The sequence below is a fragment of the Lagopus muta genome, chromosome 4 (assembly GCF_023343835.1).
Source record: "Lagopus muta isolate bLagMut1 chromosome 4, bLagMut1 primary, whole genome shotgun sequence".
Taxonomy (NCBI): domain Eukaryota; kingdom Metazoa; phylum Chordata; class Aves; order Galliformes; family Phasianidae; genus Lagopus; species Lagopus muta.
Genome location: NC_064436.1, coordinates 27,649,538 through 27,666,549, shown reverse-complemented (window position 1 = coordinate 27,666,549; position 17,012 = coordinate 27,649,538). Strand labels below are relative to the sequence as shown.

At 38.9% G+C, this 17,012-nt stretch overlaps 1 protein-coding gene across 13 annotated transcripts in view; it reads right to left on the bottom strand.

The window, feature by feature from the left end:
• Positions 1 to 17,012, bottom strand: part of LOC125692373 (uncharacterized) — a 201,553-nt gene that overhangs the window by 57,040 nt on the left and 127,501 nt on the right. For 4 of the 13 annotated variants that reach the window (XR_007376617.1, XR_007376622.1, XM_048942792.1 and 1 more), the window contains one exon: positions 3,290 to 3,328. The exons of the other annotated variants lie outside the window; for them this stretch is intronic. Coding sequence is in view for 2 of the 4 variants with exons in the window: in XM_048942792.1 (XP_048798749.1) it covers positions 3,290 to 3,328 (39 nt within the window). In the remaining 2 variants the exon portion in view is untranslated. The remainder of the gene's footprint in view (positions 1 to 3,289; positions 3,329 to 17,012) is intronic. 13 annotated transcript variants of the gene reach the window in all.

Sequence of the window (17,012 nt, the reverse complement as noted above, 5' to 3'; positions counted from 1 at the left end):
ATCACTTATTCTGACATTTTATATAACAACACCAACTCTGAAGATGGATATTTTCCTTTTGTTGTGTACCAAGAATACTGGGAAGGGCAGAGTGAGCAAATCTGCAGCAAGGCTAGAGTCTTAATAGCACTAAGAAGTGGATATCATTGAAATATACCTGATATTTCACAACTGATCCTGAAGGCTTGTCAAAGTTTTGATGCCTTCTAATGGGGACAGACGTGAGTTGATCATGTTCCACTACAGTGCTGAATAGTGTACAAATACATTTGATGAAAGGCTTAGAACCAAAGAGTATACCAAAGAGTTGGCTTAGAACCAAAGAGTTGATCACACAGGAGTTCAGTTAAGTCTTGTTATATTTGCCAGATTCATACATGACCAGCAGTTTCCAGCTACTTCCAGTAGCACTCCAAAGACTAATCCTATATCTTGTTATTACTATAAACAAAGCTTTCCTTCTTCTATTTTTATGAATTGTGTTAATAGACTGATAGATGAGGCCACACTGTGTTGAAAGACAAGCCCAAATACCTACTACATTAAAAAGAATGTTTTTTTCCTACTTTAATGTTTCGCACTGTAATTTCTCAAGAATTTTTAAAATTTTAGTGATTTTCTGCTTTACAAAGTCTGCACATTCATTGGTCTTAAACTCACAGCATTCCCATGACAACCACAGCGATACTAATGTTTCACTTAACACTATGCAAAAACCAAGCCTATTCTATGAGGCAGCTTAGACCCTCCAGCTTAGTAATAACACCATAAACTTTCTTCCTTTTCTAACAAATGAGGTCATAATAATCTTTCTAGCTGGTAGTGTAGTTCTTATACTGTTACATCATAAACTCACTTTACTTATATTTCCCCTCTTTGAATCTCAGCAAAACTTAAAAGAATCCCCATCACAAGCCTCATTGCAGTCAATAAGTCTGTGTGGATGGACCACAGGTTCATTAGGTAGAAAAAGTATGACAAATAGAAGAACAGCAAATTGTTGTCAATTGTTGTGAACAGACACTGCTCAATTATTGCTAGAAGGAAACTTGCTATCCTAGCCTTAAGATGGTTGAGCCTCAGGAATTTAAATTAGATAGTCCTAGTCCCACATGACTTCTGTACATCATTTTTGTTGGGAGTGTTCTGCTCAGAAGGGGTTGGAGGAAGCAAAGTTGTATGGGAAACTTTGCTAGAAAACAGACTTACTTAACTCTTGGACCTAAGAACTTGCCCTTGCCAGATGATTAATTAACAATCAGGGAATATAAACTTGACAAATGAAAAGACTATCCATTTAGCTCTGAATTTGAATTAATATTAGCCAGGAGTATATAATTAATAATATTAAGTTCTTCCAGGTGCATGTGTGGGCTGGAGTACTGCTGAAGAAGGAGGCTGTGACCTGGATATCCAAATTAAACAAGCTATCTCGTCAGGAGTCAAGTCAACACTGCGTGGATTTTTGCCCACATCAAAAATCCAATTGCAGTTTGATATCTCCACTATTGATAGTCTGAAACTTCGCAAGTGTAAGTGTTGGTTTTAGATGGGGACACAGACAGCTGCTGAGTGTGTCCACTGCCTGTCTATTCATGCTATCTGCTGTCTCAGAGTAGAAAGTTCCTACATCAGTAATCCATACAAAAGGCCATCATCTTACAGTTGCACAGAAACTTTAACTTCTGATTAGGTGAACAGGTTTTATAACAAGAATTTTGTACAGCTCAATTCAAGATTCATGTTTAACAGACCTTGTAAAATAGCAGTAGATTTTGCAGTGGACTCTGAGGCGAGCAAAGGGTATGCAGTAACAGATCATGGGGAAATACAGCAAGTCTTGTCATGTTTGCTTCTCTGCTATTATTTTTTAAAGATATGAAATATCCTTTGTGTATTGAGAGCAGAATTATAGAATGAGTCATGGACTTGGATAACTTTATAATGGCATTGACTGAATCTCCTTCACAGACACACTGGGTGCTAGCTTCAGAAAATGAATTGGTCTTGGATGACAAAAAACAATGGGGTTTTTATATGAATCATCACGCCTTAGCACAATAGAAGATTTTCAGTTTTTTTGTATTTTTAATTTCTGATGGCCATGGCTTAAAGTCATTGCAAAAACAGTGCCATTTTTCGCTTTTATTTTATCATACAGCTAGAAAATACTGCACATTCAAGGCAGTGATATATTGCAGGATTACTTGTTTGTCATTTAATTTTATTTCTGAAAATAAAGTAAAAGCCTTGTCTCTTTATTTCAGTTTTCTTTTATATGGTAATAAAATTACTTTGACCTTCAGGTTTGTGCTTTAAAATTGTATAGAAAGTGTATTTGTGTAGGTTTTCTGACATTCACTGGCAGAAAATTGGTTAAAGGAAATGTAAAATGTGTATAACAGTACAGAATTTATAATCCTTGTCCTTTTAAGATTATTTGTAACTAAGTTGCTGGAGGTGTGTTATGAGGATAGTTTTTAGGAAAAACAAAGATGAAGTCTGGAGGAACAATGCCAGCTAGCAGGAAGAAGTCACTAATAGTAAGTGTGCTCTTGATGCTATTGTTCCAGAAAGCACATCATTTTTCATCTCTTTATAAAGAAATAAAATGTGAACATATCTCTAGCATTTTCTTCAGGCCCATAAAGAAATTCTATTGTTTGGAAATGGAAGGGGAAAAAAAGAAAAAGATAAGGGAACAGTAGAAGGAACAGTCAAATTATCTTGGCAACTAGGGCTACTATTTAGAAAGCAGGCTATATAGATTTCTATGGGACAAGGAGGGTTAGGTATGATAGGCGAGTTTCCTAACACTTTCAGGATGCTTGTGTCAGCATTGCTATGTTTTGTTTAGAAGCAAAGCTTAAAATCTAGGAAGTACCCAACAAAAAGTGTAATAATAAAGATTAAGGAAGTCTATTTCCCACCCCATCTGCCATCAGTCTGCTGAATTCATTGTCACAAGATCCAGAGAAAGTGAGAAAAATAAATGCATCTGAAAGTAAGTGAAGATAAACTGATGAAGGACTGGTCCACCCATCATCATTACGCTGATTGATCCCAGTGCACCTTTTGGTTCAGAAGGTGATTGAACTGGTGACAGGAAAAGGTAACTTGTGCATCCTGGAAAGGTATGGTGTACCAGGGCAAAAAAAAACAAAACAAAACAAAACAAAAATCTGGTGAACTTTTTAAAAATTAACTAAATATATACAGAGTATAGTTCACAACTACCAAATTCATGAAATGATAGATGAGTATTATAGAGTAGTCAAATCTACTTTACCTCCTAATTCCTTGGGTCCAATTAAAGCCATGAATTTCTCTGCAGAGAAAAAGGCAAGCAATGAATCCACAGTTCCCTCAGACAACTTTTGAGATTTTGTTTCTAAAGCAGAAAAAGGATACCAAACTGTCTATTCCTCAGGTAAATTTATTTTAATACTTCCTCACTGTAAGGTAAGTGCACTACCAGTCTGTACTGATTGATATCTATATTCACACACATCATTCTCAGGGCTCAATTGGCAACATTTCCCACAGCCTGCAGCACTCGAGCAAGAGATCCAGATTTTACAATTCAACTTGGCATTTCCTAATAAAAACTTAATTAATAATTTAATCTTTCCTGATTATTTCCCTGCATTCTTTTAATAATGCAAACATAAAAGCCACAGTCTCACAGAGACATTTGAAATTAAAGATATTCAGATTTTATCACTAGCATCATTGTAACTACTCTCACATATCATATGCAGAAATCATATTACAGAAATTCAGAAAAATATGTGAAAGGATAAGCAGGGATGTACTTTAGGAGCCATTTAGGTACTTAATGGGAATTTTTAAGGTTCCCAGTTCGGACATGATAGCCTTTTCTCTAAATTCAATATAGAACAATAGAATCTTTTGAGTTGGAAGGGACCTTTAGAGATGATCTAGTCCAACTCCGCTGCAGTGAACAGGGACACCTACAGCTCAATCAGACTGCTCAGAGCCCCAGCCAGCCTGACCTTGAGTGTCCTCAGGGATAGGACTTCCACCACCTCCCTGGGCAACTTGTGCAAGTACCTCATCACCCCTACTGTAAAAAATGTTTTCCTTACATCCAATCTAAATCTTCCCTCTTTTGGTTTGAAACCATTCTCCTTTGTCCTACCACAACAGACTTTGCTAAAGAGTCTGCCCTTCCTTCTTATAGTCCCCCCTTTAGATACTGAAAGACCACTATCAGGTCTCCCTGGAGTCTTCTGATCTCTAGGCTGAACAGCCCCAGCTCTCTCAGACTGTCCCTGTAGGAGAGGTGTTCCACTCCTTGGATCATTTTTGTGTCCCCCTTCTGGATGTTCTCTAACAGGTCCGTGTCTCTCCTGTAGTGAGGACTCCATATCTAAACACAGTACTCCAGGTAAGGCCTCACCAGCATAGACTAGAGGGGCAGAATCACCTCCCTCTCACCCTGATGGCATTTCTCTTGATGCAGCCCAGGATCAATTGGCTTTCTGGGCTGCGAAGACACACTACTGGCTCATGCCCAACTTGCCATCTACCAGTACTTCCAAGTCCTTTTTGGCAGAGCTGTGCTCTGTCTTTACATCCTCCAGCTTGAGATGACAGCAGGGGTTGCTGTAACCCAAGCGCAAGACTTCGCACTTGAATTTAGTGAACTTCATGAGGTTCACTTGCATCCACTGTTCGAGCCTGTCCAGGTCTCTCTGGATGGCATTCCATTCCTCAGGCATGCTAACTGCATCCCACAGCTTGGTGTCATCCACAAACTTGCTGAGAGTGCACTTAATCCCAATGTGAATGTAACTAGTGAAGATGTTAAAGGGCACTGATCTCAGTACAGACTCCTGAGGGAAACTACTTATCACAGATCTCCATCTAGACACTGAGCCACTGACCACCACCCTCTGGGTACGGTCTTGCAACCTGTCCACTGATCAAATCTCTAATGAAAGAGAGCCCTGTGAAAGGATGCATGTGTATGATTATTGTACAGTCACTCCTAAATATTAATATTGTTGGATGCATGATTGCTTCTCTTTTGTAAAGAAAAAGCTAATTATGGGTGAAGCTGAAACCATGAGCTCTTCTGTGTAGAGGCAGAGACATAAAGAGGGAGCTGAGAAAAAAAAGAAAGTATCTTAAATAAAGGGAAAAAGAGAACTGTAAGAACTGTAAGAATCAAAGGACGAAGAAAAGCCTGGTATGTGAGGTCTTGAAAGTTGTGAGGTCTTGAAAGCTTTTCCTAGAAAGGAGAAGAATAAAAAAACAAGAGAAATAAAATCCCTTGGAATGTTGCTCCTTCTTCAGGCACGGGAAGACAAACAAAATACTGGTCAGATTGCTATAGAAGGTGCCAAGGTATGAGACGGAGCTCTAAGTTATAGACATTATAAATTATAAATCTTGCTCTTAATGTTTTAGAGGTGGATGTGACTTTCTGATGCCATAGGGAAGCAAGTTTAAGAACCGAGTTCCTTATTAGCCAAATAGGCTAGTAAAGGCTCTATAGTTGCACAAGTGTGAAGTGCAGTTATAACCTTTCTAAAGAAGTCCCTGCTTCTGGAGCACATTTATGTGCATTTCACCCTGCATCTCTGCAACCAAAAAATAAGCAGCTATCTAAAATTTGCTTCTAAATGTCATGCTCTTTACCTCCACTAAGTCTTCCTTTGACATTCAATTTGGCATAAAAAAATAGGGAAGGCACATGGGAAGGCACTTTTACTGATAGAATTCCTCCTTTCTTTATCTTTTATCTAATTGTCCTTAGAATAACAAGTCCACTATCTTGATCATGGCAATAGTTGTATTTATTACATTGACAGGAACAGCAAAATAGGGAAACTTCTACCCAATACTACTGCCATATATATCTGCTATGCAAAGGAGATAAGTTTCCAGGTAAATGAGGTAGCCATTAACAGTCTCCCTAGCAACACGTGAACTAGGATGTTTTCCAATAGTCATGAATTCAGAAATCAGCCAGAAGGATCCACTCTCCAGTCTGATCTCCAGTATTACCAAAGCTGGAAAGTTGCACTGGATCCATTTTGCTTTGAATAAGATAATTTTTTCTAAGACAAGGAATCATCTAAGCTCAAAACTGCAAGCACTTCTGATAATAGGAGACATGTCACAATCCTTAAAAATTGTCCCCATAGTCAATGACATTGGAATAGGTTTGAGATCAGCTCTACCTGACATATCATTTCATTTAATATATTGAGTTTGCCCTTCATCAGATTGATACAAGCATGGCATACAGGCTCTTGTTCATCGCTGGCAGAAATGCATAGCTAATGATGGTGACTGTTGAAAAAAAGTGCTTTGTAGCTGAGAATTCACTCTATCAACCAGTGTTACTGTGCTCTTTGAATCAGTTGTAGTTTCTGCAGAAATAAATAGGAGGCATTACTTTCAGAGTAACCTATATACATTCTTTCTTCTGAAGGGCACAACCAAACTGACAGACTAGATAACAGACAAGCTTAGGAGTTTTATGTTACACCATCTGATATATGAAGACAGGACATTTGCACCTTTGTAGGTTTCTTGCATTACTGTCTGACTACATGTTACTACTACTTCCACAACTGTGAGAGCTGCTTTCAGCTGGAAAACAGAGATCAATCACAGTGGGGGACCTACTAAACATTTCTAGACCTCCATGCTAATACCCATGTTGGAGATCACGACTCTGCATCAGACACATAGTAAGTCTAAAATTAAAGATCTGGATCTGACTCTCTCAGTCAGAGCCAGTGATTATTTCACATTTCCCCTTCCTTCAGTGCAAGCCTTATCACTTTAAGTTGTTTTTTCCATCCTGCAAGCTTCTGATGCCTCTCAGAGCCTGGCAGGCAAAAGGTTTCTTACATCAGAGACACCTCCTTATTACTAAATCTGACAGCCTATTTTCCATGTGTAAACACGTCAATGTCGTTTTCGTGAAATTCAATATTCCTTCATTTTTTCTTTTACAAAAACACAGAGCATCAGACTATCTGCTCTGATGTCTATGGGAGGCCTGCCAAGGACAAGGCTGATGAAATACAGCCTGAGACAAGCTCCATCTGTCCCATTTAGGCAATCCACAGGGTCAGGTCTCTGCAGAGAAAGCAATAACTGCAAGATGGTTTTCTAAGCAGACACCAAGAGAGAACTACTGCTCATATTGATTAAAATAAACAAGCCCAGAGGGAAGTTGTATTAACTGTAAATTTGAGTTAGATTACTAATTTCAGATCGTGGCTTTCTATTTAAGACCAACACGGCAACCTAGAGCAATAAAGAACAAACAGCATAATTCCATGCTCCAGAAGGTAGACTTTTTCTCTCAATGATGAGAAACCTCTCTCAAGAAAGTCTACACATCTGTCCGGATCCTTGAGCAGTAGTCAGCACGAAGCCAAAAAGGCAGAAAAAAGCGAGAAGGGACGGGAAAGTTAGTCTTGCCTGATCTGTCCAAGTCAGCACACTTGGCAAGGTCATCAGGACTGTGATGTGATTTGGCAATGTTTTCATGCCAAGAAGTTAAGCTAGCACCATCAAAATTAGGGCTTATATGAATGAAGGTCTGGGAAGAGTTGCCTGGGTACAGAAAAGAGTGGGAAGAGGAGACACAGAGAGAAATCTGACTACTTTTGGAGAACTTCATGGAAGAAAGGGGTCAAACATGATCACGGTCACATGGGTAAAAGGCAGAGGGTAATACTCTGATACAAGTGCATAAAATCACTGCAGAACGACACTATAGAGCATCAGCATTGTTCTCTGAAAAGTGGAATTCCAAAGCAATGGTCTTTAATCTACTTCTGACCCTAGCACATGGACTGGCAGAAAGTAAAACCGTTGCAGCAGGTGCAAAACATCTGTGTCCTATGCTTTTTTATGAAAAACATCAGTAATCTTTCACTTTGTCCTATGGCCACCATACACATTCAGTTATGCCATGCAGGAAGATGGTGGAAAACCTAAGGATGTTTACTTCACTTACTCTCCTGCCAAAGAGACTAACTCAGCACAGAACTGATCTCTTATTCCAACAACTATAACAAAATAAAAGGAGAATACAATTAAGCACTATACAAAAACAAAACCAAAAACAAATAAATAAATAAATTTAAAAAGCAAACTCAAATAAAAGATACTCAAGAAGAACATCAGTTGATTAACAGAGACTCTTCAAACATGAAAATACTACATTTTCATGTTTCATGTTACCTTGATAGCAATGCATACCACAAAGATACCACTCAACAACTCAGCATTTGAGTTTATATATCATGGTATCACATAATGACTTAGGCTGGAAGGGACCTTAACGATCATTTAGTCCCAATCCCTGGCTAACCACTAGATCAGGCTTCCCAGGGCCCCATCCAATCTGGCAATTGAATGTCTCCATGGTAGGGCATCCACAGTCAGCTAGAGCTCCGGTTGCACTAATCTGTACTCTCTAAAAGCCTAAACTCCACAGGTGTTCAAGGCCAGGTTGGTCAAGGGCTTTGGGCAAAGAGATCTAGTGAAAGATGTGCTAGGCCACAGCAGTGGGATTTCACTAGATGATCTTTAAACATCCCTTCCAACCTACATCGTTGTATGATTCTACAGCCAAACTCTTTGATATTATTGTATATACTCTGAGGAAATCCATCTTGATATCCAACTCACCAACTTAAATACAATCACAAACTCATCAAGAACACTGCTTCTAAGGAAAAGTCTGAATGATGGAAGATTCTCATGAATACAGGCTTTACAAAGCAAAAAGAAATCAGTTAACGTTGTATGGCATAGATGTAACTTGCCTGCAATGGAGATTTCAGAGAAAGTCATTAAATAATCACAGAATGTGTTGAAAGAAAATACAACCTTGGAAAAAATTTCTTAAAAAATTTTCCTGATAACTTTCAATTATCCCTAATCTCACCAAACTAATCTCCTCCCTAGAAGAAACATTCTCATAGAACAAGTACGGCTAAGCCAGACCATATCAATGTAACAAAAGCAAATTCCACCAACACTCCAGGCACTAAAATGTATGCATTAACCCAGTGCCATCAGAATCTCTGAAACTACACCTGGTTATCCTAAACTCTTCTTCTAACAACAAAACATGCTTCTGGAAATGATGTGAACAAAACTAGCCAACCACCACTCATCAGTGATATATGATCTATAAATAAATGATCTATAAAGAAACCTTCTCTCTAATCATCTGGTCCTCATCCTCAAGTAGACAAACAAAAGTATAATACTGTTTGGCTGGAAAGATTTTCTACATTTCTTTAAATATCCATTCCGTCTGGCACTGCTCACATGCTCTGTTGTAGAAAGACAGGGCTAAACACAAATTGTCTTGGCCACAGTCATAGGCTGGTTGCTAAGCTAGAAGGGTGTTTGCTCTGATTCTGTCAAGCTGCTTTCAGTCATTCAAATTTCATATGCCAACATTTGGACAGAAAAGAAGGAATGAATTTCAGAATCAATGGCCTCCCTTGTCCTGCTGAGAGCTCCTCCTTCTCTCATTTTCAAAAGGGTGTGGAAGAGCATATTTTATCAGATCACAGTCACAGCATTCTTGCATGGAAAGGAAATACAGCATTTTTGTTACAGAAGATAAACAGAACAAAGGCAGAACACAAACTGGTTATTCTTTAATATTGTGAATTGTGAGCTACTATTATTTGGGTGCTGTCATCTTTAATTAAATTTCATACAAAATGCACCTAGCAAACAATCTATTTGCCAATTTTTTTTCAGCTGCTTCTAATGGAAAAACAGATTCTTATTCAGAATCAAATTGGAAGTACTGAAACAGACTTTGTGAAATGTAATTTAGTTTAATTGATGTGTTTTACAACGTTCCCCTAATATCACTCACTAGTCAAACCACTGAGTGGTTTCCATATTTTGAAATGTTAGATCATGGACGTGCCAAGTCCCTGTCACTTTAACAAGTGAAGTATGAAAAACATACAAATGAGATGTTAATTATCTGCTGATGTGTTCTTTTACACAGCTTTTGTCTCTCAATAAAATTTGCTTCAGGTTAAACAAAGATAACCAAGACTCATGTTTGGAAGGATGGAAGATTTGTCTTGTCCAGGAGCTCTGACAGCCAATCTCTCAGCTTCCTTTTCTACACCATCTAAAATTATTAGTCACGTTCTACTTTTGTGCAGTACACACACAAGCTGGCTACCGAGCAATGCACACTGAGTGGAGTTAGCACCCAAATTCATTCTTTAAGGATGTGCAGCCAGGCTAGGTGAAATGTTTGATAATGTCTCAGGGATATGTTGGAGAGAGTTGATTAATTGTGGTATTGCCACCAACTTTTCTTTGGTCTTCTCTCACATACTATCCTGAGTTTAACAATTCTCAGCTTTTATTTGGCTTATAAATTTGATGGTTCTGTTTGCTACTGTGGAGAATGATGCCTATGCATCAAACTTAATCTTGCTCACATTCTTTGGTCTTCATGGTCACCACAACACCACCATGCTAACTCTCCAGAGCGTTTTTGCCAATCCATACTTATCTTAATGCTTAATGACATGAGCAAGCACTAGAAATGCACCTGTCCTGAGTGAGACACAGAGACTGCACTGCAGCTCTGTAAAGCAAAACATACAGAAACTTGCACAGCATATACTTCTTTTTAGTCTGGGACTGGCATGAGACCTACTGTAACTTTGCATTATGTGCTGGTGGTTTGGGAGCAGAAAGCCCAGCACTGCTCAGTTCAAACATACGCACAACTAGTAGAAAGAACAGTGAAACTGAATGCAGGTTATAGCCTTTCCTTCATGACTGCCTACTTGAGTCCTCCTGGAAAAATGGGTGGTAGTCTAAATATGTTTGTTCAAAACTGTTTTGGCAATAGGAAACACGAATACAAATCAGCATCTTAAGCAATTTGCTTTCCAAATTGCTTTTAAAATACATTTAAAAAGAGGAAGGGCATATTTCTTTCTGTTGGGCTCATAATTCAGATTCCATAAAAGCAGACCCACTCTGATTCCAAATTATTCATATCAGTTTTGTTTATTCATGTTGTAGGAATGTTAACAAAGCAATTTCACAGATCTACTTTATTATTTAAGGCCTCCTTATTACTTCTACTTTGTTTGTGTTATAAATTATTATCTATTAAAAAAAATCTATTAACCCTAAATAAGTGTTAAATAAATGTTTGGTATTACAAGCAAACAAATTTATCTAAAGATTAAGGCATCCAGACATGTTATTTTGTTTTGTACATAATGTTTGGTCAGGTCTTATCAAACTAGGGTGCCCCTCAAAGCTTAAAAATAGGAATTGTGCAGAAGGAATTAAGATAAAATTAACAGAAAGCTCTGGTTTAATCTAACCTCTGTATCATGGAATGGAATCCCAACCGAAGAATTACCACATTGTTTGGTAGGCTGTCAAAAACTACAATAAAATACATCTCTAAACTGTGCACGTCTACAAGAAAGGTTTCATGATCTCATCAAGGGAAAAGCAGGATCTAAGCATTTAATATAAGTGCATCTTCTCACACCCATAGGTGTGAGAAACAAGGATAGACTGCTCCTCCTGGGAGCTCACAACCTGGATTAAGGACAAGATCAATACCAGATGAAAGCTAAATAGCTAAATAAACAGCCTTGGGAGCAAGACTGAAGGGAGCGATCACTTGTGACTGAGAGCCACATCTAACCAAGCTGTCAGAGGTAGTCTGAATCTAATTCTTTTCCTGAGTCACTCACTTAAGGACACAATCAGAGCTTTGATCTACTCACACAAAAGCAGCAACATTTTATTTGTTCTACTCTCCCCCCTTTGTCTTGTCTTTCCCCACTCATGGGAGCATGTGGAATGGAGCAGTTTTTCACTCAGGCCAAAAGGAATATTTTCATTGGAAAAAGTTTTATCTGTACAAGAGATTGAGCTGATATAATTAGGTGGGTTCTAAATTAGATGTAAGGAACCTCACTCAGCATCAGAAGTGATTCCATGATTCCCGTTACTACCTGCCTCTGGAGGGAAATTTGTCTCCTTTTACTCTCACTTTTGAGCTCTTTCTATTAAAAAATACCTCCCCCTCCTGCCACGTCATTTATTTCAGTAGACCATAAGAAGCTGGCAGCTGTGCTATATTCTCATATACAATGAGGCAAAGCATAAGCAATCTCGATAGCTGTGGTAGATTTACACTACTGCCTGTAAAGACTCAGATCTGAACCACTTGTACAGTACAGCACAAGAATGCCTCAGTGGTGCTTTTCTACTTGTACATTGGACTTGCCAGTTATTGCTGAAATGGACTCCTCTCCATATAACACATGGACTTTAAGGCTTCACAAACAGGTTCTTCCAATGACTGCCACATACTGAAGTAAAAAGGAATAAGTTCAGACCTCAAACCACAGGGACTGAAGGCTTGAAGCCTTTTATCCTCTTGCACTGAAAGAAAACATGTGTGGTATGCAGAACCTCTGGTAGCAATAGGTATTAGAGTGCAACACAGCACTGACAATGCACCAGCATGGAAACTCAGTGATGCAAAGAACCAACCTAAAGAGACACCCAACACATCTGACGTTCCAGATACCCAGCTCCAGCAGCATGTAGACAGAAAGCTGTCATTAGCTAACACACTAAGTACCAAAACAACATCCACCCTTCCTCCAATACATTTCTCTTGAAGGAGAGTAACAGGAGGGGGCAGAATCTGAAAGGGAACAGTGTGGATGCAGTAACCCCAGTCATACTGCTGGCCTAACAACTTTTCCAGCTCAAGGCAAAGAGAGGCACTCTCTGAGGTAGCTATATAGAATCCTGGAATCATTAAGACTGGAAAAGATCATCATGTTCAATCATCCACCTACCACCAATATTGTCCACTAAACAACATCCCTAATTACTACATCTGTCCCTTCCTTAAAACACCTCCAGGGATGGCGAGTCCACCACTTCCCTGGGCAGTTGTTTCTCACTGTTCTTTCTGAGAATAAGTTCTTCCTAATATCCAACTCAAAGGTCCTAGAGGAGCTACTGAATTAATTAATAAGATTTATTTTTCTTCTTTTGATACCTTGAGAAAACCCTAAAAAGCACCATCACTCTTCAAAACAAAATTTTTTTCTCCAAAGTGGCTCTACAACATTAAAACAAAAATAGAAAAACTAACAAGCAACCAAATAAACAAACAAAAACCAACAACAAAAACCCAACAACCCCAGGCAGCTCAGAGACTGTGGCAAAAAGATACATGCATTTCATAGATCTCTCTGCTATTGGTTTCATCGCTCAGTTTTCTTTTCAAGAGGCATCAGCATCTTTCCAGATGCAGGAAACAGTCATGGACATCTTGTAGTTAGGACAGCACAACAGTGCTGCTCTGGTTTTCAGCCAAGCATTGTGGTGCTCTATTCACACCATGCCAATCCTTTTGTCACTTGTTAAAATTTAGTGTTATTTCCACTCCAAAACATTGAGACCATCTGCCTACACATGACACTGACAGCTATTATGTGGCACTTACAGCTATATCTCAGATACCAATTACTATACTGCTGGGCAGCTAGAAGAAATTCATTTTTTCCATCAATCATGCAAATCTCTCCTTCCCTACTCAACTTTCATTCCTTTATGTAAATGATTTTTTTATATATATGCATAGATTAAAAAAAAATGCTCAAAACACTATTAGCAATTTAAAAACTAGCCTTACAAAGTTCTAGAGGTTCACTTAAGCAGCAAGATGAGGACCCTCGAATAACTCCAGCTGAACCTGGAACTCTTTGACTAGTGTGTGCAGAAAGATGCAGCTCTGCCTCTGAAATGCTTATAACTTACACAGGCTAGAAGAAGAAAATCTCCTAGGCTTCATTTAACAGCTTTAAATAGAAGTGTCATGCTTTAGAGACATTCATCACGACTGTACAAGTCTGTGGAGGACAATACATGCTGTACATGTATACAGGGAGGGATTTTGCTGCCCTGACCCCCACCTAGAGTTTCAAAGATATACGAGGCATAGGAAGCCTGCCAAAGAACCTGTTGAGTACCTCAGCCTTCTCCATGACTGTTGAAGCCAGTTCTCCCTTGTCTTTTATGGGAAGGGGCCCACTCTCTTACACTCAAACAGAAGATCAGTGAGTCTTAATGAACTACAGCAGCTGTCTCACACAGGTCAGTGCAGCAAGACAGCTGTAAGCTTCAGGACTCCAGGATGAGGGCTGAGCAGCTACAGCACAGCCACTGCAATGCACTGATGCAAGATTCATTGCCCTGACTGTACCTGGCCCTGTCTGCCCATAAATAAAACATCAAGTCCCATACTCTACTACCGCAGGTAAGGTGGCAAATGATTATAAGTGTGATTTCTACAGATACCTACTGCTTACTTACTCCAAAATATTTTTTCCTTGCCAAGCACAGATGCTTGAGATTAGCCTCCCTTGTAGCTTTTCAATATCTGTTCCATATTTTAGGAACAGCCATATCTCACCAATAATTCCCGTGAGCCTTCAAGTGAGAGCTGTGTTGCAAGATGGCAGAAGGAAAGCAAGGTAAAACAAGGTTGATGTTCACACATGTAGCAGTCACTATGTTAGGATATAATGACCTGAAATTGAACTTTGTGACTCCCAGTAATTTCATCCATTACTTTCTATTTCAGAGTCAGGAGATCAGATCAAATGAATCACTCACAACTGAAAGCTGTCACTTGCTGTATCTCAGTCTGGAAGGTTCAGGTGCCTTGTCTTCTAAGCAGTGTAGCAGATGGAAAATGACTTTCTGCAGCAAGGACATATTCCCTCTCTGCTTCAGGTCCAGAGGGCTTGCAAGCACAATCAGAGTATAGATGCAGCACTAGAAAGGGTTGTTTTATATCACGGCGAACTCCAGACACCACGGGGCCACACTGTCATCCAGAGGGACATCAACAGACCCTATGATCCATGGTGTGATCTCAACTACAAGAAGACACAATATGCACTGAATCTTAGCCAAGAGCTCCTTAGGCTTGCTCAGCTCTGCTGCCATCTCTAACTGCCTCCACAGCACAGCAAAATCTGTTCAGGGGTAGGTGATTTTTCCAATGCTGATGGACTAAAAATGCTGGCACCACTTACGTGTGGAATTCAGGCTCTCTATTACCAACCAGATTATCAGAATAATGTGTTCAGAGGGCAACAAACATCTCAACAACAGAGTGAACAGTTCCACTAGGAAGGCTTTCCAGTTGTTTATGCTCTACTCTTTTAAAATCCCTATTCTACCCTCATCACAGATGCTTTGGCATTTTCCAGCTGATCATTTACTGGGTGATTTGCCACTTCTGGAAGGTAAAGTTGGCAATGTACAGGCTAAAGAGCATGAACTGCAAATATCAAAACTATTTTCTAGAATAACTGAAGGGAATAAACCTAGTAATTTGCAAGACTTCCAAGCATAGATAACTCTCATCCCATGCATGTTTATTATGCTCTCAACATATCCTAGCATAACTCTTTGTTATTAAATGCTTGTTTGTTTTTTAAGATCCATCGTTGGTTTTTTTCAGAGCTCTGCAAAATACTGGCAAATAGGCAATACTATTTCTCAGTCACCTCAAAGGTGCAAAGATGCAACACATAATACCGTACATCATATTTGGAATATCTTAAATAACTTTAAGCAAAATGCACTCAACAATAAATCTATCAGCATTCTTCATACAACACCCTGCTTCTTGTTGTTACAAGTGTTTAAAGAGGAAAATACAGGTATTAGGTTAAACTTCATACTCCAGCTTTAAAGCACAACTGACAGAGATACAGTCTCTTCTTACAACACAGTGTAAACTAGACACTTTAAGGTCCAAGGAAAAGACACCACCTCTGTCCTTTCAGCCATTCCTCATCACTGGTAGAATGAAAGCCCTAGGGAGTCAGTCTCCTCATCTCCTAGTGAGTAGCGATCTGCTTATTCATGTCACACAATAAAAGCATTACAAGCATATATAAAATAGCTTTTCCCTGGATCTCCATAGAAGTATGACTTAGCAAGAAAGTGCTGATTTATTCTTGCCCTTTACTACAGTGTTTTTCTTACTGTCTTGATGATCTATACATGCTGCATCAAGACTCAAGAGTTATTTACATACAAAGACACTTGTCGTTGAAGAAGAAAGAGGTTCCATGGTATTGAATGGAAGTCTTCATGACCTTGAACCCTGATCTCATTCAGCTTCAAACTCATGTTTGAGGGCATAGCAAACAACACTTAGGCAAAACTGTTCTGAAGGCAGATGCTACTGCTAAGAGTTGGAGAAGTGCTCTTCTCACTCCCCTTGTTGGAGTTTCTATGAAATGGACAACCATGGTCAACCATACAGTGTTGAACAGAACTGCTGAAAGTTCATATCTCCATTATCTCCCCAAGGACCCATGCAGAGCTGGTAAACTGTGCCCTGACTCATTACAGACCCCTCCTAAAATGCTTGCCAGTGGAATAAGCTATGAAACATAACAGCTGTCTTGCTCAGTACACTATTTTTCAAAGCATTTTAAAATTGATCAAATTTTGGCCTTATTCTACAAAGACTAAGGAGATACACAAATCAAAAAAATTGCTTTCATTCCCTTGTTGGTATGTAACCGCTTGTGCCCCAAAGTGATTTCTAGATATATATTATATATATTTACTGCTTAAAGAATAAAGAAATCATTTTTTGTGTGCATTCCAGAATCACACATAGCATTAAATATTGAACTGCAGGAAGTGTTTCTCAGTTAAAAGCAAACATGTCCTTTTAGTACTCCATACAGCATAAGAAGACATCAAAGACTGATTTAGTATTAATTTGGTGAAGGGCATTGCACTGTATGCTGTGTTAAACAGCAATGACTTCATTTTATTCCTCACCTTAGGGTAAGTTCCAACTCTAGATTAATATTATTTGTTAAAATAATGCAATTTTATAAGACATACTTTGTGAAGCTACATAAAATGTT